General features: G+C 44.0%; 1 protein-coding gene across 1 annotated transcript in view; it reads left to right on the top strand.

Annotated features, from left to right (window-relative positions):
• The first annotated feature begins 508 nt into the window (after positions 1–508).
• The window catches only part of LOC117610408 (uncharacterized), a 90,373-nt gene continuing 67,108 nt past the window's right edge, over positions 509–23,773 (top strand). Inside the window, exons 1-2 of the mRNA XM_076690411.1 lie at positions 509–2,485; positions 15,750–15,941. Of these exons, the coding sequence (XP_076546526.1) occupies positions 1,793–2,485; positions 15,750–15,941 (885 nt within the window). The 5' untranslated portion in view covers positions 509–1,792. The remainder of the gene's footprint in view (positions 2,486–15,749; positions 15,942–23,773) is intronic.

Below are 23,773 nucleotides of genomic sequence, written 5' to 3'. Positions count from 1 at the left end.
GATACGTAGCGCTGCGATAGTTGAAAGTCGAAAACGCGCCAAGTAGTGACCGTGACGCGTTGTCGTTTCAGAATTGCATACAAACTGAATATTATTGAATTTTAAGTGACATTTTATAGTGATGTGTACAAGGAACAGTAACATAACAAAGAGCAGTAACGAAGGATCGAAGAAATCATCATTATGGAAAGTGACAGAAGCGAGGAAGACGAATCTACTCCGAAACGTTAGATGGTCGAATTCACGGTAAAGCGTGGAATCAATGGCGGTGCATGGTAGAATCGATATTGTTCGAAGAAAACTATTCCAACCCTTCAAGACAGTTACGTACTGCGGAAAGTATGGTTCTGAAAACACTTTGAAACGAAAAAGCGATACTTCGAAGAGATGGGGTTACGTTCGATCAACGATTCGTTCTGTAAGTATGGCGGATGAACGAACGAAAATAAGATAAGGGAAGGAACTCGTAGACAGATCATAAGAAGTAGTAAACACGTTGAATAGGAATATATGGGTAGATTCGACAAAAGGTGAACCCACAAAGTGGGTCTGGCCGTGTATAAAGCGGGAGGCAGCCGGCCGACTTCGTAGGTAGAGGAAATATATCGGAGCTCGGATGTATTCGGGCAGACTCGTGCGTTCTCGGTGGCTGGTGGTGGCCGCGCACCTCCGCCAAGAGTTTCACGCTGCGTGGAACGAAACTCGTACGACGTACGCGATCAGCTCGGCCGAGGCAATCCGGCATCCTTACGTATGCTCGTTGCGTTCTAACCGATATGGTGTTTTTTTCCCTTGTAATTGTGTCCCCGATCGAAATATCGAAATATCGTCGTGATCGCGTCGAGAACCGTTTTCGATCCCCTCTCGCTGTTTGTGATCGTGCGAGAGCGAGCATCGGTTGCCGTTCCACTCTCGGAGCCAGTGTACCGTAAAAAGTTCGCGGAAGACGGTGAAAACGCGACTCCGGTTGTTTCGCGTACGGTGTTTCACGCTCGACGGCGACTCATCGTTTCGAAACATCACATAGGAGAGGGAGAATAATCGTGGCGTCGCGTCGAGCCAGCTGGAAGTGACAACCCACTCTCTCTCTCTCTCTCTCTCTCTCTTCCTTGTTGTTCCCGCTCACGCGACTCGTCCTAGGGACAGTCGACGAATGACGAAAGTGGAAAGGGTGCCCGCTAGGGCCAGGTAACGATCCGACCGAAGGAAAATCGGAGTCGTAGGCGGGGCCTAAGGTCGGGGGACACGTGACACGGAAACTGTCACGCCGCCCTTGTGCTCCCCACCTTCACCCCCCTCCACTCGACCGAAAAGCATCGAGCTGGCTATACGAGCGCTGCTTCTACCAACCGACAGCGTGCCGCTCAACGCTTCTGTCCGCTTGCTCGCAATCACTGTTGCCTTCTCCCTCTCTCTTATTTCTTTTTTTACACCATGATGACGCCTATGAAGATGATCATGTAAGGATGCTTACCCTGCAAACGATGCTTCGTATTATAAAGACGAAGAAGAATTGATAATTTTTCAAACACGGATGTTCCTTGTTTATATTTCTCGATGAAATGAAGGAAGGAGAGTGACTTCTTACACCTGTACGATCTTCGGCCCTGAAAAGATTATGACTGTACACGCCTCGAGTTTGTGTACACCGCGCAGACTGTTTACCCAATATCCTCGTTCCTCAGTAAGGACCGATTCGTTCTCGGTGAATGATGCGCACCGGATAGCAGGTCCCTCGTTTTAACCGCGCGATGAGGTTGTCGAAGATACGCGGCGCGTGAATATCGCGAGGATGCAGCAGGCGAGCGTGGGTGGTTGCAAAGGGGACCCTGGACGGGTCAAGTCGCCGAAGAATTTTGCCATGAAGACCGACATCGCGGGCGACCCTGACACTCGCGTCACAGTCAAAGTCGAGGCTCCAGAGTCGACGGAGATGTTTGAGGTAAAGCGAGAGCCCCAGGACGAGTATCAGCACGACTATCGCTACGACAGGAAGTCAATCGCACCCTCGAAACTCGAAGTGAATCATGATATGGCTGGTCAAACGCAGCATCAAGGATACCGTCCTCCTACCAGTGCTTTTCCAAATTCCTATGGGTTCCCGCATTTTTACGGGCCAACGATGTTGCCTCCCGCGTTTCCTGGTCCAGGAGCTCGACAGGATAAAATGGAAGAACAAGAACGGGAACGGGAACGGGAACGGGAACGGGAACGGGAACGGGAACAGGAACGATACAGAGTGTCTAGTGTACCTGGTGACGGTGCTTTTCTTCATCACGAGCCTCATCGTTTCGAGATAAGTGATTATCATAGTAAACACACTGGATATCCTGCGATGCCTTACGCATCCTTTCGACCCTCGATGCAACCACGTTCCTCGTACGCTGGTCATCAGAATAATAGCAACTACAGGAGCACGCAGTATCAAAACAGGAAGCGCAAGTGGAGCGGGGCTGCGCTTCGTGGGATGCATCCGTCGATGTCGGTGAGTTTTTCCTTTTCATTCTTTCATTTTATTAAATAAACGTACAAATGCGTTTCGATATCTAATGTAAAAGTTCCAAAAAGGACGTAAACATTAGATCAAGACGGTATATTTGATTTATTGTGCGAAACCTAAAGGCAGCTTCTCGTTTCCCAGTTAAACTATTTCACTGCGACGTAGTTCCAAGTATAACTCGTTAATATCGACACAGAGGCGAAGAATAGCTTTTGTTCGAGACGCGGAAGCATCAGGCGTCGTGTCGATTTTACTCGCGAATCAGTTTTAATTGTATTCTAAGTTAATGATCCATTGATCATTTCTGCCTCATTGTGTAAACAGAAAAAAGATGGAGGGTTATATGTATTATGTAAGAGGGCTCACCAATAGAATTCACGATATTTTAGCAATATTTCACTTGTCCGTGGTGGCAAGCCCACTGCTTTGGCGCACGTCCAACATTTTCGTGGTTTGGTCAGACAAAGAGAAAAAGAGCATGAAGGCTTTGCGAAAAGTCGTGGTTTAAATCACAATGGTTAACGCGTTAAATCCCTCGATGGTCACCGGTGTAATTCGGGTACTGGAGTATCGTTGTCGGTCACGTCGCGTTATCGTCGCACGACCTGGGAATATTGCCTCGGGTACACTCGCGGCATTAATGAAATCGAATGAAAGTTCACGATCGTTGGAGTAAAAATGACGCCGGTCCGTGACCGAAATTACAGTGATTATGCGTGGCGTGTCGGTTTGGAGCCTGGGGGAAAGACTCCGTGCCTCGACAGAGTTGCACTGGCCCGATTATGAACAAGAAATGATCAACGATCATTCTGATATCGAATCATTAAAACAGCTCTCTGTATTGTCTCTGTGTTGTGCGTTCCTTTTCAAAAATGATTTCTCTGATAATTGCGAACTGTTAATGGGGGTAATAAACGGATATATTCGTAATAAACGCTCGGACGTGTTAGTTCGTTATAGGAAATACGTATGCAGAGTCGCGACAGGATGAAATAATCTGAAAAGGCAGGACGTTCACCAGGAAATAAATCGTCGTCAGGGTTTAATTGGCTACCGTATTTATTGCACGCGGTGCGGCTAGAGCTTCGCTCAGAGGAAGAGAAATTATCCGGTCAGGTTGAAACTGACGATGAGAATGAAACCGCGAAGCTTGGCGTTCGTTCACGCATTTCGCAATCCCTGTATCGTAGATCGCTCCAAAACGGGTCGCAGTCGCATCTCGGGAATAGAAGAAACGTTTCCGCGCCAAAAGTGTCGGTAATAGTTACTCTCATCTGCATACCGTTTCCTCTTTCTCCAAGGACCGTTCATCTTCCGCGGTAGGACGCACGCACCTGTATCGAGATAACACGGCGTAACGTACAACCGCAGCGAATAAGGGCATCGAATCGAAGCCGATCCCTTTACTCGGCTTTTCCCTCCACTCTCCAAACAAGAATCGTAGAAAATGGTCAATGGTTTATGATCCTTCCGACAAGCAATCACGATTTTCAGTGCTTTCTAAAGGTTTCAAAATTGGCTTGTGAAATTGGGCTTTCCAAAATTGGAGCTCGTGTCTTAAGGTGGTATCGTATCGTATCGTATCGTATCGTATCGTATCGTATCGTATCGTATTGTATCGTATGGTAATCGAAGTTCAATACATCATCGTGCAAGTAATTAATGTAAGCGTTAGTTAATTAAAGTAAAATCAATACGAATTAATTTAAATGATCAGGTTAACTTGAAACCTACTAGTCTTTCTACTAGTCTACAGATTTCACGCCTATTAATTTCACTTCTCTCGTTGATTAATCGTACTTTCCTCGGCGATCTTTACACGATGGATAGAAGAGAAAAAATAAAGGGGAGTAGGAAATGTCCCGGTTGCACGCCAGAGGCGTTCAAAAGCGACGAGCTTGAGATGCTAAACGGACTCGTATAAGTATAACCTGCCGACTGGGAGGCGCGTTACTTAACGTAAAACCTCGTCGATTTACAAATAACACCGTCGAAAGGAAGAAACGAGGAAAGAAAGGAACACGTTTGCACGCCTGCGGACGGGCCAGGGCCCGAAGCGATTCCGCTCGCCAGATGCGTTTACAAGCCGGGCCCCGATACGCGTTTTTCTACCTGAAGGGCGTCCAATTGAGCACAACACATGGCGTTGCGCCCTCGAAACACGGCAAGCGATTCGTCTTGTCTCGTCTCGTATCCACGTGAAAACAACTCGGCTCGTACAATGTGTTTTTCGACGGTCAACTCGAGGACCAGCCACTAATTGAGTGGACGCGGGAAGAAAAAGTTCCTGGTGCTTGAGGGGGGTCACGGTGATTCGGGCAGAATAAAGAGCAAATGAGAAAGTAGTTTTTGAACAGCAAAAAAGCTTGGAAATCGGTTACGCTTATGAATAATGTTTGTATAGGATGTTCAGAAATTGGATGCTCAAAATCGAGCTTTATTAGAAAATCGCTTGTAATTTGTAACTTGTAACTTGTAACGGTACTCGTGGCATTTCCATTGAAAAGCGACGAGTTAGCGACAAATAGCGCGTGCTCGGTGTTATTACCGCTAAACGAGAATACATTGACCTATGGATCCCTCTTTACGCTCGTCCACCCTTCGATACGGCGTGTAATCACGTGGCTTTACGTGTCACTTTCCACCGAATGAATAATTAATGGCCAGCGTTTCAGCCCAGTTTTTCATTTTCCTTTTTCACTCAACCACGTGCAATCGCTTTAGGTGTTTCCGCTTTTAAAAGGAAAAGCGCGTGTCACTGATCCTTTGAATTTCGAACTATGTGCATTTGAATTAAATTGAAATTTTTATCACAAGTATCCTATACGATTGGAACGATTGCTAGCTAGCCAGAATTAGCGCAGGACACGCGAAAAAAGGCCCAGCCAGGTAACAGCCCCCACGTTGTTATTAAAGGACAGCCGTCGACAGCCGCACGACAGGGCGCGTGCTCTGAAACCGCATCCCCAAAGCCGCACGCTAATTATTTATTCTTCGTTATGCCTTCCTTTTGACGTAGCGTGACGATTCGCTTTCTTTCTTTCTTTCCTCATCGCGTACGATCTATCCTGCCCTTTTTTTTCGTCGACTCGTCACTTTCTCGTCAATCGTTCCTCCTCGTTTCCTTTCAATTCAGATTACTTTCACCGCTAGCTGATTAGGTTGGTTTTATTAAATTTAAAGGAAGTCTGGAATCGTGACGAAATTTGTAATGGTAATACGTTTTCATACGACGCGACGCGACGCGACGCACGCTATGATATTACAGCAATTCAGGGGAATTTAATTAGCGCATCGAACGCTGTGGGGGTCGCTGATCATCGAGAAATGAGAAAGCTACGCGTTTGAAAAAATAAAAGGAAGAAAAATTTATCCTCTCATCAATTATTTCGCTTCCCTTCTGGTCACGTGAAACGTCTTGTTGCCGGATTACGAGGTAACATGCGTGCATTCCGCGGCAATCGAGCACGCACGCCAGCAAATATTTTCACACAATAATCGAAGCTTCGTGCTTGTCTGTCCATCCGCATGATATTGACGTCGCTAGACGCAATCTTCGACAAACTATGCGTTGTAAGCGATTATATAATCATGCGAACGCGTATTCCCCATTTTAGAGAACCCGTTTAGTTCTCTAAAGGGTTAGAGTCATCATGGGAAATTAAACTCGATACTTAAAGGATTAACTATTTTTGGCTTGACTTTTAAAGTAGGCTGTCGTTTAGAGGTGAACTTATGAGTTTCTATCCGGAACAAGCACTTCTTTTATCGAGGATAATTTAGATTATTAAAGCGTTCTTCTTAGGCAGGATACAGAGAAAACGATATGCTATTGTTAACAAGAGTTTCTTGCGGAACTTATCCTTCACGCAGATAAATGAGAGAAAATTGTACGTTTGCTACCAGGCTTACAGATGTTCAGCTTGTTAAACAGTGAGCACGGTACGTAACGATATCGGATCTTACGATTCATTGTATCGTATCCTCCAGTTTTCTATTCGTGGAAAGTAGCTTGACCCACTAATGAATTAGCATTTATGTCATTGTCATTGGATCTATTAATCCTTTAACTTCTCTTCATCGATGCCACTTTTGCCAAGAAAAGCTTTTACCATAAATGCTCGAACACTCTAATTATCTAGGTTTCGAAATGAAAAAAAAGAAAAGAAAAGTTGAACGGTTTTACGAGGATGCTCGTATCCCGTCTCGTGTTCAGCGGTTGGAAATACTAGTGGAAGGCCTGTATTATCGTCGTTATCGTCGCTAGCAATCGGTACTTTTCATCGGCTCCTTGGCTCTGCGGGCCTTCTTTAATAATAAAGCCTCTTATCCTCTTCCGCAACAGGCTTTTCGACTAGATGCGAAAGGGTTTACGCGTCGAGGCACCGTGGACAATGGCACGATACATTGATTCTTTATGAGGCCACTTAAATAGCGACGACGATGCCTGTAAGCGTGCAAGCAGCGTTATTGTAACGTGGACTAACGTTCCATGCTGTTAGCCGATTACGTTACAAAGACACGGAACGGCCGTTTACCGGCTGCCACTACGCTTTACGATCGCTGACACCTATACCGACCCGCCAGCGTTCCACCATACCCCGCCATTATGATCACGGCCATTAAAGTAATCGATGCTATTTACAGGGGATACGCTTCTGACCCCTACGTGACATCATTTCGATTTAAATCATTTCGCTGGTTAATGAATTATAGGTAGGTACTTACTTACCTATGCTCCGATCGCGTTTTGTCACGAATAGTCTGCAAATATTTTGCGTCTCTGGTTAACCAAGAAAGGCGGTATAGTAGAGTCCAGTATTTGTACAAGTGTAACTAAAGGATTAAGTGATTAATCTTTATCTTATTAAATTGAGAATACTGGATATTTGAGAAGGCACAAGCAGCTGCACCAAGTTCCCGCGAACGCTCACCTTCTCGCTATAACGAGCAGATATGGTGGCTGGTCAAACACGACCCGGTGATTCTTTATGGGGCCATTAAATGCCTGTGGAGTCCTAGTCGTATGGTAAACATTATTATAATCCGAAGAGCGCTGACACCTCGGTCATGCGGATTACGAGCTTGAGATATTAGAATAATTGATGCTACCATAAAACAGGCTGTCGTGCTCGATTTTCAACGCGAATATTTGTGAAAAAATTAGGTAGTTTTGTCGATTAAGTAATTTTCATATTAGCATATTTTGGTATACACTTTGGTATACGGAGTAGGTATAGAAGGACGGTGTCTACGGGTTGAAACGGTTCACGGGCGGCGTCCTTCGCGCTTCTCTGGCAGAATAATAATTTCTCATCGCCGCGCCGCGAGGGATCCGGAACGACTTCATCTGCCCGGGGCCGGTGTTGCACGCGCGCGACATTGTCTACCCTACAGAGGCTGAGGAGGATTTAAAGAGCGGGTGAATCGCGTAGGCGGTCTACCTCGCCGCGGCGGTGTAAACCAAGCTTTACGGTGCTCATCGTCCCGTCGATCCTGAGATCGTATTAGAGGGGCCGGGTTTGCCTTTGGTCGAGGGTGTTCAGGCATTCGAAGAAAACAAAGACAATTCATCGATATTATTATTATTATTATTAGTTTATTAATTCACAGAGAAATATGTATAATCCGAAGGAGAGTGTGTTGAAGAGAAATCAACGCGTTTGATGGTAGATTCGAAGAAATAGGTTGTAATGTAGTATAGAAAGAAAGAGTGGAAGGGCATATGGAAGGAACAGCGTGTAACGATGTATCAAGCTGTTGCGCCCCTGGCGTGTCCCGGCAATGGTGGATCGTCGCTTTGAGCTGGACCGCGCCGTGCCGCTTCGGCTCTGCATCATGCCTTTACACGCTCCCAATGCCCAAACGAGGGACGATAATGCCTCGCTCTCGTCTTGTTCCCGCGCATAGACACTATTAATTTCGTATCCCTTGCCGCAGTGCACGACCCATCTTGCGGGTGAACACACACGGCCGGCATTGCCCTTTCTCTCCATCTCTCTCTTATCGATTGACTCGTTCAACCTCCGCCTTTTTATGTCCTCTCATGATCTTGCTCAGAGATTTTACGCTTCCCTACCGCGTTATTACCGCGAGAGCTCGATCTATCACCACCTGAAATTACGTATGAATTGCGCGGTGACGAAAAATCATAAATGCTCAGTTATTAGTAGACTGTTAATCGGAATGAGTAGTAAATAATTGATTTATCAAGCGGGGAGGATCGATTAGCGATCGAAAGATCAAGTGTTAAAATCAATTTCATATATTCCGGCTCCCTCCGCTGCGCTGACTCGTTAATATTGAATTAATGATAGATTAAGGCTCCATTCGGCAGCCTTTTGCCCGCTAATAAATTCCATTAATAACGTTGCATGATATATGCCAGCTAAAGCTCACCATATCGAGAACACTACATAATTACGCGTGGAAAGATTGCGGTGGTGTTGCGTTTGCGTGTGACGTTGTACCGATAATCTCTCAGCTTGGTCTTGTTCTTGGCCACAGGTGTTAATTAATTTCGTGTCCCTTAGCACGTTCACTTGGCCGTGTTTTACAATCGACTCGTTTATCTTGCATTCCGCTGATTTTGTTGCAATTAGAACCCCTGATGGAAATTAATTCATCGAATACCGCCACATTTAATAATTTAAATCATCTTGTTAACAAGTAACACTCGTTTTGGCTATTACAAGCTGTCATGTATGTTTCTGTCATTTCTAATCGACGACAACTCGATTAAACTCGGGAGGATCTTCTCGTAAACCTTGCCGAAGGTGTACGTCGTCGGGCACATATTTTTCCACCGCAAATGGTAAACGGTAGCTAGATTATTGCGGTGCTTGTGCGAAGCAACGAAGAAGCTCGTACATCAACGTGGCCCATTATTTCCGCAAATGTCAGGACGCGTGGAAGAAAAGTACCGGACGTATAATAGCACGTTGACAGGTGTGTTTGTGCACCGGCACACCATCGCGGGGATAAGACACGCACGTGAACGGTAGACGAATGCACGTTTCGCACGTGCCACGCACACCGCGGCGTTACGGTTGGTAAGCTTCTACCAACGGCCACCTTCGTCGCTCGATCGACCTCCTATACGTTTTGCCCTTGGACGGATCCCTCGTTCAGGATCAACCGGAAGTACGGACGATTGGCTGAACAGAGTCGAACAGCTTTCATGGTGAACGGTTGCAATTTAATCTTCCCTGAATTTGCTCGCCAGTCTTGCGATATTCGCGATCAAGTCGGACCTGTTGGAGTAGAGGTTTTTGGTGGGCGTTTAATGGACGGCTTTTCAGGCGTATAAGTGGTAGTTTTCTTCGTGAAATAAACGGATTTATTGTTTTCAATTGTAACTTAACGCTTTAAAGAATACTTACAGAATCTTTTTTTAATCGTTTCGTCCATAGCTCGCAATTTGTTAAATGCGAAATTTCTCGAATTTCTTCCGTAGTTGGGAATTATCTAGTGGAAACACCATGCGTGTTTTAACGCGTCCCACTGCTGCACGATAAGGTGCTTATCTTTTTTAAACACCCTTTTCGATGTTGGATAGCAACAGTATCGAGATGTTCACTATCGATGGGTCAAAGGGGATAGAATAGCCAGAATTTCTTGGGTAGATAGGCAAGGGTCGTGTATACGTAACACGAAGGGAGAATGCCGAGACTCGGATAGAAAGGCAAGCAACCCTTTTCGAAGAGTAGCGAGGCAGGAGGAAAAGGGTCCAGGAGACAGAGAGGACGGGAAAGGGTATCTGTTGTCATGGTCCCTGATGCTCCATTATTGATTAAAGATGGCTGGCTGGCTCGATGGATGGATGGATGGATGGGTGGTGGAGTCGTGACGCCATTTTAATATGCGCAATTATAATGTGTACCTAGAGCCCCGGGGGATGATACGGGCCCGAGTCAGGAGAGTTGTTGCCAGTGACCCTGCTTCTTGAAACCAGCTCCGCTTCTTTGTTTGCCCCGAAATCAGAGGGGAACCGCGTAATTGAGGAGTTAATTAGGACGCGTTCAGTGCTTTAATTGGCTTTTCTCCTGGACATCCGTTCTCGATCATCCCTCGTGCGTCAATTTTCGCGTTTTCTCAACAGGTTGCACAGCTTCGCGACCGAAATGAAGTTTATTTCGAGGGGAGGGGGGGTGGAATATAACGGTATTAGGGGGCTCGCTCGTGGAGAAGCGTAACGTCGACGACAGCTCGTTAGCGCGACGATGGGGTTGCAATGACGTTGCGACGTTCGATACCCGATCATGACATAGCTACATGCGAGCGATCCAATCCCTGAACGCCTCAGGGGTGAACTTGATTCAACATGATACGAAGTCGTACAATTTAAAGTAAAAACCTTGCAAACGTAACAAATATTTGAGGCATTACGAACAAGATACATACATAGAAAACACCGCTTTGTTTTCTCTAAAAGAGAAAAGTCATAATTATTCTAGTGTTGCGTGCAATATCGTCGATATATTTATTAAAGACATTTCCACTTGGACGGAAGCGTTCAATAGGAAGTAGTCTAGGGGTGATTCGTTGTTATTACCTCAAGGTGGTCATTATACTCGAAGAAGGCAAGTGACTTACATCAGCGACCCATCGGTCGAGGTGCATTTTGCGTTGCGTGGCGTCGCTCCCTAGACACGTTCACGCGTCCGCTTAAATAAAAAATGCGATAATTTCATAGAAGGAAGCGTTGATAGAAAGAAAAATAAGAACGGGGCAAAACCGATTCGATTGTCGACCATACAACCTCATGTTGTACGCGTTGATATTTACCATTTTATTCATTTTCCTTGCCACCAATAGTGAGAATTTTCTCTCTACTTCTTAAAGTGGATTAATATTACATTATACGCGCAGAACAAATGGTCAGACAATAGAAGGCTGTGGTATGAATTAGTGAAACTGTATTCACCCTTGCGTGTGAGACACTTTGATGCGTAAGGAGACTTTTATGGAATATCTAGGAATTAATAAAGATGGAAAATGGCGCGACGATGATGGTTTACTTAAAAGTACCTACATATTGAGTTAAAGCCGGTTAGGTGAAAAATTCCATATTAATATCTTTCTCATATAAACAGTCATTTATATGCTTAGAAGTCGTAATTGCTATAATATATCCGAGTGTTAATTAACCAACAACCGCAAGTTTCTTTTTCTCCTGGTCGAAGTAACAGAAAGTAATCGCAGCACGTACACCAGGTATGACTCAGAAACTAGTCGATTGATTACGTTCGCAGGTGACCAGACTTTTCCCACACGCCTCTGGAGAAAGATCATAATTACGTTTTGCCTACTAGGCTAGCTAGAATTTAACTCGTTGAATTATTGCGTTTTCTTGGAAAGCTTATTTACTCGCTCGTTTTCAATTTTTCACTATTAGGTACATTTATTTTGTTATCGCTCTTTGTTAGATTCTGCCTCGCAAGCTCGATTGTACACGGTTGAATAATTGATTGTTGAGATTTATTTATCAAGTATCTACATGAATCGTGCGAGCGTCACTCTCGTGAAAGAAATCTTTCTCTACCGTTATCGTTCGTTTTATGCAAATTAATTGGCTGTGTCAGGTTACGCGGATGGCCAGGTTGTTTTGTCGCTGGTAATTACGGGACACGAAGTGGGCGGCGCGTAGCGTGTCGCACGCGCGCGCCTGTCGACTCTGAAGCGGATTGCGCGAGCGTGGACACGCGGCGCGGTGCGGCGCAGTCACGAGAGTGTGACGCCTTGCGTTGATGTCACACCGGCTGCTTGAGTGTCTATCAGATAAAGTTAGTTAGCCGGTTGTTTAACCAGACTCCATTGAAAATTCTACCTAGAAACGCACTTTTGTACGCACACTTGCGTATGCTGTCTCTGGAACGTTCAAAAGAGACTTGTTCCTTTTTATTTTCATTAATTCCTTGTCTCTTGAATTTCATGCTCGTTTATCGAGTTTAACCTTCGTTGCATGAACTGAAAGGGTCGTTCGTAAAACTTCACTGGTGCACGCATTTGCAAAAACCATTTGTGGAAATATTTGCCTCTCCTCGAGGTTGTTTCCAAATTTCAACTCTTTTGTTGCGATGAATTTGAGCGGAATGTAACTTTATTTGTAACATTCCGTTTGTTACGAATACTTAACGTTATGCGAAAGTATTTTGAATAGAGAATAGAATAGAATTTGGATTATGGATAGTTAAAATATGCATCAGTTTGTATCGCGACGCCGCGCCGCTGCCGCGCCGCCGCCGCCGCGCCGCCGAGGTGCATCGAAAGTTACGGACGAGTCGGTCGATTGTTTTTCGTGGCAGACAAGATTAACTCTACCCGTCACCGGCAATGTATTAATGACGCCGATGATGGAGAGGCGCAATGATCGTCGATGTACGTTGTACACGTACCTCGCTCGGTTTCCTCTTCGTTGCATGTCGTACACGGCACTCAGACTAATTATCACAGCTGTCGGGATTGTTGCTTCCACATCTCGAAGATATCTCGACGATCAAGCGCAACAACCAACAGTTCAGTTATTTAATACACCACGCGTTTTGTCAAATCTTTAATGTCTTACCCAAAATTCATACGTATTAAGTCGTTAGAAATTCTTTCGTTTGATTACTTTGATTAAGCGTAGAAAGTGATTGCAAGCGTATTCACACTTGGAAATAGTGTGGATGAAGATCCGGGAGACGGGGTCGGTTAATGTGACAGAGTGTTCCTCGGAGCAAATGTTCCTCGGTGGAACGAGGAAATAAAACGAGGCAACGGAATCCAGCCTTTTTGTACGGTGGCACGCGTTTCTTCGTCGTGGTACGCGGAATCAGCTACGATTAGAGTAGAAAATCAGTCGAGACTTCTCATCTGGAGTCGAGCATGTGACGCGTCGTGATTGGTGACGTTTTTGCTCTCGAACAGCACCACGAAGATGTACGTACCGCGATCTTGACGTCCTGTGAAATCGAGCTCAATAAACGAATTCCATTCGTCTACTCGCGTTTTCCTATTTTCAAACGCGGCTAATGGTAAAAATATATGTCAAAATTACGAACAGTAATTTCGTTGGTTTCCACGTTGGTCCCACGAATTAATTTGGTCGATCGCGATCGATAACCGCGGCAATCTCGCAACGTGCAATCTGTCCAGCCGTGTAATTACGTTGAGCCCGTTTAATGATTCTTAAGCGACGACTATTGATTGTCTGAAAAAATTTTATTTTATTAAGTACAAAAGTTGAAGCATTTGAACGTTATAGCGAAAAGCAAAATATACCTAGCACGAGTTATCATTGAAAAACATCAAAGCGTTCGTTAATAAAGAAGAATACGCGTCTGACAGCAATTTAGTAAACGTTAATCGTGTTTCGGGAGAAGAATTACGTCGGTGAACGCTATTTTCAGAAGACTGGTACAACATCGTGCAGGGGGTGGAACATTGAAGCTGCTTCGTAGATCATGATTATAGTCGAGGCGAAGAGTTCTGTCGTAAGAGCGTCGCAGAGGGGTCCAGTGATTAATTATAACGCAAATATTTTTCCACGGCTCGATAAGATCCATGCGAAGCCTCTACTTTGGTTACAGCTGACTGGATCTCGGTGATTCGTGACGATGGAATCTGAACAATTCCGCCCCGCGTTTCCCCTAACTCGTACAAAAATAGGCTGCCGATATTACACGTGGCATGTTCGGATATCGCCGATGCAAGGATCTTTATCTCGATTCATTTAATCCTATAGGTATTAAACTTTGAAATATGTATGTACATATGTATCACTGCGGCATTCTGTTTGGATTTCAGAAAGGAATAATAGATGTTGTTATAATTCCTGTTACGAGCTATTTTTTAATTTGTTCTAATTGTTAAGTTTTACGGAGAAAGCAGGAAAGTGGGACATGGTGTTTCTGTGCAATCGAATCGCGTCAGCAGCGTTCGAGCCACGTTTCTAGCAAGGTCGGCAAAACGATTTCCTCTGTGCGGTATGTCTAAACTGTTCCTGTTCGGTGTACAGAATGGCCGGCGGTGAACAGAAAATAACAGAAGCGTCGAAACGTAGGACGAGGTAGCGTTAACTCACGTAGTTTAGGAGTTTGTTATTTCGGTTTTGCCGTTAACTCCCGCGAGCCAACGACAAGAGACATTCGCCAGACCACCCTGATACTCTTCTTCTCTCTCCAGCTCGCCTTCGCTGTTGATTTTCCACCGTTTTCTTGTCGTGACCAATCGACTCTTCTCTTTATTTTCGATCGCCGCGCCGTGATCGAAAATAACTGAAACATCCGATATTATCCCCCTATAATCTTTGACGTAACATCAGTTGATATTATTTCATCATTTTTCTGAAAAATCAATGGAAGACGAATTAAAATAAATCTTATGAAAGATTAAAAAGAATCGCTTGTTCACTGTAGGTGTAGTTTGTATCGTGCAATAGGGTCCGAGCACCACCAAAGCGAACGTTTTGTCCGGATGCATCAATGGAATAATCGCGAGGAATTCGTGTCGTCTGGTCCAGGTGCCCAGCAATGGCGATCAAAAGGTCTTTACGTACTACGGTGAACGGAACATCGTGGCTTCTTTTCATCCCGTCTACCTCGGGCCCCCTTTATAAGAACAGTTTACAATGGACCACACGCACAGTGACCTCGAAGCGAGTGCGCTTCTTACAGGGTCAGGGGCATGTGTCATCTATCTTAGAGAGCTTCATATTCACTCGGTGACACTAATGCCTGCTCTACGCTCGCGGTACGATCAGCTTTATCTGCGCGTTGGAACGCGGGGAGACTTCGAGACGGGTCCGTTTTTTTTCTTTTTTTCCCCTTTTTTCTTTTTTTCTTTTTTTCGCTTAAGAAATCGCCTCTTGATGACAGGCAAACGATCCAACCCTCTGGAAAAATTGTCTCGATTGTCTGAAAGGGTTCGATAAACCCGATCCTTATTTTCTTCGCGATGTTGTTCGACTTATCTTTGGGAGAAATTGTCTCGTGAAATATCTCGAGGACAGTGGCTTGAATTATGCTCCTTTTTTCTTCAGCGTGAAGAAGTCTGTTTAATAGCGATACGGAAAAAAGGACGGAATGGGCTCGATGATAGTTGACTCTTTAATGTGTAGAACCGTTTTGGTATCGACTTTTTTTTTTTTTTTTTTTTTTTTTTTGTGTTAACCACTTTAGGGATACTGACATATATTTTTTATCCGATTAAATTGATTGGTACTTAATTTCTTGACGTATTAAAGATGAATGATTTAATGTTTCAGTGGCCAACGTGGTTCTATCGACCAGATTTCCCTCTTGGTACACCACTGCCTCCAACAAACCATGTTTCAAACGCCAGCAGTGTTCCTACTTCGTCGCCTCTATCCTCCAGAACTTTGCACTTGGATGCGTCAAAGGGTCCAGAATTTCTCGACAGCAGTAAGATCCATGGGCAAACTCCAACGATATGCACGGTGAGTGAAACCTTTTCAGAGAACATTTATATTTAATAAGCAAGATAAGATTTAACAAGCAACGATGTTAGAGAAAAGTTGTTGCAATCGATATTCAATTTACATCTTTGCGACAATGAAACACTATCGGTTCTCACGATCGATAAGTGGGAAAAGGGTGTCGCGAATGCAGTCATTCGTCAATATCGAAACGATGCTTATCCTGAAACGATAAAATCGCGTGGGCGTGTTGTGGCTCGTTAGAAGGAACGCTCTCGCGGTGCCTCGTTAGCGGTAATCTGCCGTGCAACAAATGATTTAAATATAATACTTAATAATGCCACGCTAACGCACCTATACCGGCCATCGTATTCAATGCACTGACTTTTGTTTCTCGATTATCATTATCCAGCCGCGTAAATCGTGTCCCGCGATATTAATGGCACGTACTCGGGCCGAGCAGTCGCGGCAGCGATCAATCTCGTTGTCACAATTAAATGCGCCGCGCTGGCAAGCCGAAGAATAATTTATATCCAGCTACCCACGTGAAGAACGAAACCGAGGGAACAACTTTGGACGAGCTCGACTCGCTTCTCGTTGCGTTTTTGAAAATGCACCGATACGTTTTGTCAAATTTCCCCTTTAAAGTACAGCTACGCGTAATCTTTGATTATTTCACTTACGTTAGAATTCTACGTAGATCTAGACAAACGATTGTCTATCATAATTTTCTACCGAGATTCCTATTAAAAATCTGGCATTGAAGAGGAAGAACACGGTATCTTCTCTAACTTTGATTAATGTTAAGCTTCAAGACTGATCTCGTAAATAATTGGCTCCCAGATTAATCGTTTTCTGATGAACCACGCTTGTCCAGCTTTTATTTATGTTTATTCTCGAACGTAATTGAAAGTCTAAAGGGCTACTACAAACATTGAACCTTACGATTAGAATCGTGCGCGGATGCAATCGATAGCTCGGGCAATTTATTTTGAGAAGAAAAAAAGAATTGGTAGTCCCGATCGTTTCTAACGTAAGTTGAAACGTTGCAGCTGATCGATCGAAACGTTTCAACGAGGGCACGACACAGTATAGGAGCGTCTAATGGGCACGCATGATTTCTCCATGGGTTTACCATGCACTTGCACAGCCACTTTTAATCGACGCGTTTCTCCTTCGACTCTAATTCGCCATTGATTCATGAGAAATTGCTTCTTCTTCTTCTTCTTCTTCTTCTTCTTCTTCTTCTTCTATACCTCTATACTGTGCTGTTACAGCCACCAATAGGTTTGATGTATTGACTTCATTTGCTTTTCATTCACACGCTTTGTCTTCTGTATTTCATTCTCTTTTCATTCAAACTATTCAACTATCGGATGAAATAGTCAAATTTCACAAAGTATAATTACTCTGTTATAAGTAAAGCTGTTCAAAACTTTGCGATTTCGCACACACAATTAATACCCAATTTTCTAAATTAACAGTTTATATTAACCTGCTAGATGGCCAGCCATTTCTTCTTCGTCACGAATCGCTAAATTCTCTCGACTGGTAATATGTACTTATGTTATTCATTATCGTACGCTTAATCTTATGTAACGTGTAATACGTCGCTGCATCTCACGTTGATTTCCATGGAGATGGAAAATGGCAGTAGCAGTCGATTTGTTTTTTTATCAGGCATTTTATAAACGTCAATTGTATATCGAAAATGAGTCAGACGTTGAGCAATATGAAATTTATGCGATGACACCTTTCGTAATAAGCTGTTCATAGTTTCGTAGCAGCAAGTCGAGCAAACGCGTGGGCGTTACTCGTGAATTGAGAGAAAAGCGTGAAATTGGTCGCGAGCCAATTATTCAATTTCTGTCCAACGATCAACTACCATCAGCTGCGTAGCTTGAATTTTCTTAATTTCGATTTGTCGATTCAACTTTCAGTTTAATTTGCAAAATGAAACGATCGTGTTCGAAATAATTACAATTATAAGGAGACAATGAAAGACGAGAAACAATAGCGACGATGCATGACTGAAATTCAAAAACCTTCTGAACGATATTTATCGTTCGTTACTTTTGACCCGTGTCGCTTAATTGCCGCTTAAATTCGCGTTACACGATGTCAATTACGATTTCATGGGGAGCGGAACTCGACGGCGGTACAGTGTGGCATGCATCGAAAGGAATCCTGCTACCGGTCGCCGAGATGTCGGCTAATAAAGGATGAAAAGAAAAAAAAAAAAAAATCATTAACTAATCATTAAGTGTAACCATTTACCGAGCAACGACAGAGAAAGGGAGGTAAAGAAAGAGAAAAAAGATTCAAAGAGAGACCGACGCGGTGACGAGGCAACGACGACCGGTGACCAACGGCTAATGACGATGACTTTTTTGTTGAATATATTCGTTTTCTTTTTTCTTTTTGTCGACCAACCACTTTTCACCGCTCACGGGAACACCATCGTCCCCCGAACGTAATCTCTAATTACTGTTATTACGAAAATATTCCCTCGGTCGGTCGGTACTTCCGTATTTTTTACGCGTAGATTGCGAACGTCCGCTGTGTCTCGCCGCGGCGCTTTACGTTTCGTTTCATTAACCATGGAAAATTGAATCAAGATCAAGGAATTATTTATTTCATTGAAAGACTCATCCCGAATTCAAAGAGTAGAATTGGCGCATTCTGATTCAAAGAGGAGTAATTTTAATTGGGTTTCTCGTAATGTCTCAGGAAATAGCTAAAATTCCAAATACTATGGTAAATTATCTGATACTTGCATGAAATTCAGTTTGATGAATCAGTCGCGAAGAAGGGTTAAAAACATTCTGGTAGGTTCGTGCAGTGCGGTGAAATCGCACGGGTCCGACAGATCGACGTTAAAATCGCGAAACGATGCGAGGGGACTGCAGTTGGGGGCTTGGTATTCTTCCGCGTTCGAAAACGGCTAAAGTAGGAACGAAGTAATTAGCGTTTCGAAAGTTTCGTCGGACTGTCGTATCGCGGTTGAAGGTAGAAATGTAATTGCACCAACGTTTAATTAGATCGTTTGCACTCGCGTTGCCCTTCGGTATCAAACTTGGCCTGTCCTTACGATACGGATCAGCCTTAATTCACTGGCTGGTCTGCGCTATTAATCTCGTTTCCCTGGCTCCCTGCTAAATTTAGCGTGTCTGTTAATTCAACGTGCGTGGATACACGCATCCGTTCCTATCGATTCTTACTTTCAATCTTCTTTTATTCTTGTATCTACATATATACCTATGTAGATAGGTAGAGTTCCATTGTAATAGTTTCTTTTCATTTTTTTAAATATAAAGAAATAGCGTGTTTAACACTTGTTATACGGACACGGAATGACCCTTCCTTGAGTCGATGTTAAACACCTCGGGATTCCTAGAGTTAACAACTCAATCGATCGTCCATTTAGCAAACGTTCGATGATCGTTCATTCATTCGCAGTTGGCTGAAAGTTTGAATCAACGTCGAGTAGTCGCATCAGTCAATGCAAGTCGCGAACGGTTCAACGTCCTTCTTGAACCGTTCATCAACCGCACAATCAGGCTAGACTCGACGATCAGCGTCATCATCGTTTGAAAGACGCGCGTACGTATGTACGTAAGTACGTACAATCGTTGACTGATAGCCTGCCGATCTTGTTGTCCTCTTTCTCGCCAAGCCTGAAACACGACTAGGCTAATCAGTCATTTCTTAGCTAGCGTTCGATGTCGCCGACTAAACTTATGAACGCGTTCCTTCATCCAACCTACAGAATTACGTTTTATCGCGGTTCGTTAATTATTTCTTGGAAGTTGGAAGCCGATACCCGGAGATGCTTCGCGATACGATTCAACTTTATTTTCTTAGCAAAAATAAGAAAATTGGTCTAATCCCGAGGATGAGAAGCAAATTTATGAGCAGCCGGACATTAAGATGTGGTAGTCAGGAATCGTTAGCCATCTTGTTTTTGCAATTCGTCCTTGTCCGCTTGGTGTTGGTCCTTCCGCGGTTCGTCAGCGCAGAGCGAAGAAACACGCTGATTGCGATGTTTGCCTCTTTTACGAGGCTCGCGGCGCGGCGTGTGGTCGTCCTTAGCTAATTCCTCTTGGAAAAATCGAGATTCTCCACGACCGCCACGATCTCGACAATGCTCCATTCTAGCTGAAAACTCGCCAAGAGATTCTTACGTTTCGTTGCTTGAATAATATAGGATCGTATAAAGAAGAAAGTATAAACTGAAGTTCAAGATCAAAATATGATATCACCAGTGTTCTTAAGATTGGAAAGTATGCGATTCATTTAGCAGTGAAAAAAAAAACGAATCGAACAGTTGAGTTTATGGTAATAGTGAATTTGCAAGTTCAGTAACCTACATTCCTTTGCGACCAGTTTTGTGGCGAAAGTAACACAGTTGCGATAACGTAGTTACGCTGGAAACTTGATCAAAGCGTAACACACTTTGCTATTCTAGCCGTCGACGATCATTCTTAAGCATTCCTGATAAAATCGAGTTACTAATTTGAATAATGGAATCGTTCCAGTTACTGCTATCTACCATTTATGGCATGGTGTAATTGAAAATCGTTCACTACATATACGTATACGGGCATATTCGAACCATTACCGCTAACGTATGCGTTTAAATAAAAAGTTTCTGAAAATGACATTATATTCCATAGTGGGGAGGGGACGCGTTCATCTGATCAGGTGGATGCATCTGCATGTCGGTCACGCGCTGCCATGTTTATGCACCGATAAGGTTTCGAATTAATGCTGGCCGCTTTTAACTAATAACCTTTTCGCGCTTGTCGATCGGGGTCGTGTGGGTAATAACACAGGGATATTGCGTAATTGTGCAGGGAACGATGCCGTTCCATCCATCCCCCGTGGTTTCGGCAGAGAAAGCGGATCGAACGAACGGACGGCGCGGCCGACCGACCGACCGGCTCGTACAGGAAAACGTTCTTAGGCCTAACAGCCGATCCATTAATTCGGGCTTTATTAAATTTGCCGCGACCCCCGTAATTTCCCCGTGGCCCCCAGACCTGCCGCGTATCCTCGTTTCTTATCAGCGGAAAGAATGCTACTCCCGCGGAATCTCGCCATCTACCTGTGCCTTGGGTTACTGTCCATGATGAGACGGTGTGCTCGCACCGGGCATATACGTGACACCATTAATAATACGCCGGGTGCTTGCGAAAAAATCGACCGGCAACCGACCTGCTCGTCCTCCTCTTCGACGCGACGCGACGTGGAAAAGATCGGTAAGCGGCGATACGCAACCTTTCGGATCGACATGGATCATCCACGTAAGGGCTAAATCGTTAATTTCACCGGAAATCGAAGCCAATCGAAGGTGTCTATGTAAAAGATTAGTACGATCGGCAAGGTATAACGATCGAACGCGTTTGAAAGGGTAAAGCCGATTTTGTACTTACTTGTAGTAGGCGTGCATGGTGGAGGAGGATACGTTAGCCGGTGTTCCGGCTTGGAACATCTGCGCCCTTAATTATTTTACAGATTTAGTAGATCGTTATGGCTTGTAAAATTACTGCCAATTTCACGGCCCTAAACTTATTTTATCCGGGCGTTAGCTGCCTATCGGTGCATCGCCGCAGAAAGCTTTCGGAGGATATTGGGCATTCTTCGTGGCTAAATTAATGGCCCCTTGTTTATGACTGCATCGGCACCGGACACGCAACGATTCCGTCGCGAATTCCCGTAAATACCCTCGATAATAATTCTCTCTCCTTTCGCTTCTCTTCTTCTATCGTTATCTACTTTTTACTTTTCAACACGAACCGTTCAACGCGTAAAAGTATCGAAAGCTGGAATCGGCATCGAATCCGTGAATCGATTAAAATTCGGTAGGTGGGAACCGATTCCCTGGAGTTGCGTTTGTAATCGAGCACGATCTCGTAATCGAAATGGAAAAGCGACGAGCAGGACGCGCGCGACTACCGGATGCCCAGAGCCCCGCTACGAATCACTGTAATTTAATAAATTACCAGAGCTGCCGTCCCGGGGCAAATTGTAGCATAATCGTTCATTAGTAGGTCGTGACTTTCGCGTCCGTATGGACCAGACTTCGATGCGCATACTCGGCTATTACCTGCAGCTTCGTTGACTCGCCGAACGCTAACACGATCAACCTGCTACTCTTATTCTATACTATTGTAGAATAGTTTTACAACTTTCAAGTGACTGACGTGAGAGTGTCGAATCTCTGTCGAATACGCGTGGCCAATTCCCAACGATCCACCGTTTTTCGACCCCTCGATTTATTTACTTGAAACTCGCCGATATTTCCGACAGCGGGTAAAATGTTGCCAGCTTTATAGAAATGGATCCGCGCTTGTAACGGTACTTAATACGCGTCAAGGGTGGCCGTACTCGGTTACGCGATTGATTTGCTTTCGAAAATTGAACACGGAAAACAACGGTTCCCAGTGTATTGCAGAAATCGTAGACAATCACGTTCTCGATGGAAAAATATTTTCCTATCGTTCGCTGAAGCTATAAAATGTTTCTCTTTGTTACAAAATAACAGTGTTTCTTTATTTTTTTTTATTTTTTTTTATTTTTTTTATTTTTTTTATTTTTTTTTTTATTTGATCAACGAGTAGATCAATTTGATCTTTTGATTACCTACCGCTATGCATCACAGGTGTTCTAAATGATACCAAGAAATTCTTTCTATTAATGTCCCAACAATGAAACTCTTTCGAATCGTGGTGCAATTTTAGCGTAAATCGTTGATCGCTCAATTTTGTGCCGATCGAGGAGGAAGCTTTTGTACCCGAGAGAAAAACTGGAAGCCTAGGGCAGTATGGTGGCGCGTGAAAAGAGACCCGGGGAACGTCGTCGTTGGAGAAAATTACAGAGTCCATTGTTTCGTGCTGGCCCTCGGGATGAGCCGGGATGAACAACACGGCTTGTTTCATGTTTCCCTTTTTTTAGCTGTTTTGCAAAACTGACGATCCATGCAGATCCATCGATGATACTTCTAGATATCGTTACACCATAGAATTAGAAAAAAAAATTGAGAAAGAAAATATTTGCTCTCGAGCTAATTAACAGGTGATCAACGCAAAGGGAAAACGAAGCATTGATATCGATACTTATTCGAATCGCGAGTTGGAGAAGTTGGTATTCGACTCTTTCGAGAAGGTCTCGATCGACCCTCGATACTACTCGTAACCTCTTTTCCTTCGCCCCTTGAAGGAATTTAAAAGGATTTCCATCGGGTATCGATGATACTCAACGAAACTGGTAGATGGGAGTTTGTAAACTTTTATCGGGCTATCGAAACGTTTGCGCTTTCAGGACATTGCCTGTCGTGTGGAAACTGAAGGGTATCGATGGGGACCGTTTCTTTCTTTACCTTCTTCTTCTTCTTCTTCTTCAAGATTGTTACATTCCAGAAGCAAGTAGAACTTAATCGGAATTCTCGTGGTGTAAAGACATTAACATCTTTTCGATTATACATGTTCAGTTTAGATTTATCATCAGATAGCAGATTTATCTTTCAACACCCCACGTGTATCGAAACAGTTTTTGACCAATCATCAGTACACTCTGATACTTTAAATCGTCCGAATTCTTAAAGTTCTTTGGATGCTTCGTATCTATAGAAAGCTCCAAATTTATTTGAACGAGGGTGAATTTGGTTTACTAACTTGGACACTATTATTAGCAAACTCCCAGTCGTTATCTCAGCAGAGAGGTATAAAGAAATTTTTGTGATATCCCGTAGCTCATCAGAGTCGATCAATTTTCTATTTCTGTTTAACGATAGCACCCGAAAGGTTAACCAGCGTGGTAGAAAGAAAGACACAGGTGTACAAAGAGCGCGG

This window comes from Osmia lignaria, chromosome 10, assembly GCF_051020975.1.
Source record: "Osmia lignaria lignaria isolate PbOS001 chromosome 10, iyOsmLign1, whole genome shotgun sequence".
Taxonomy (NCBI): domain Eukaryota; kingdom Metazoa; phylum Arthropoda; class Insecta; order Hymenoptera; family Megachilidae; genus Osmia; species Osmia lignaria.
This window is presented reverse-complemented; position numbering and strand designations above follow the sequence as displayed.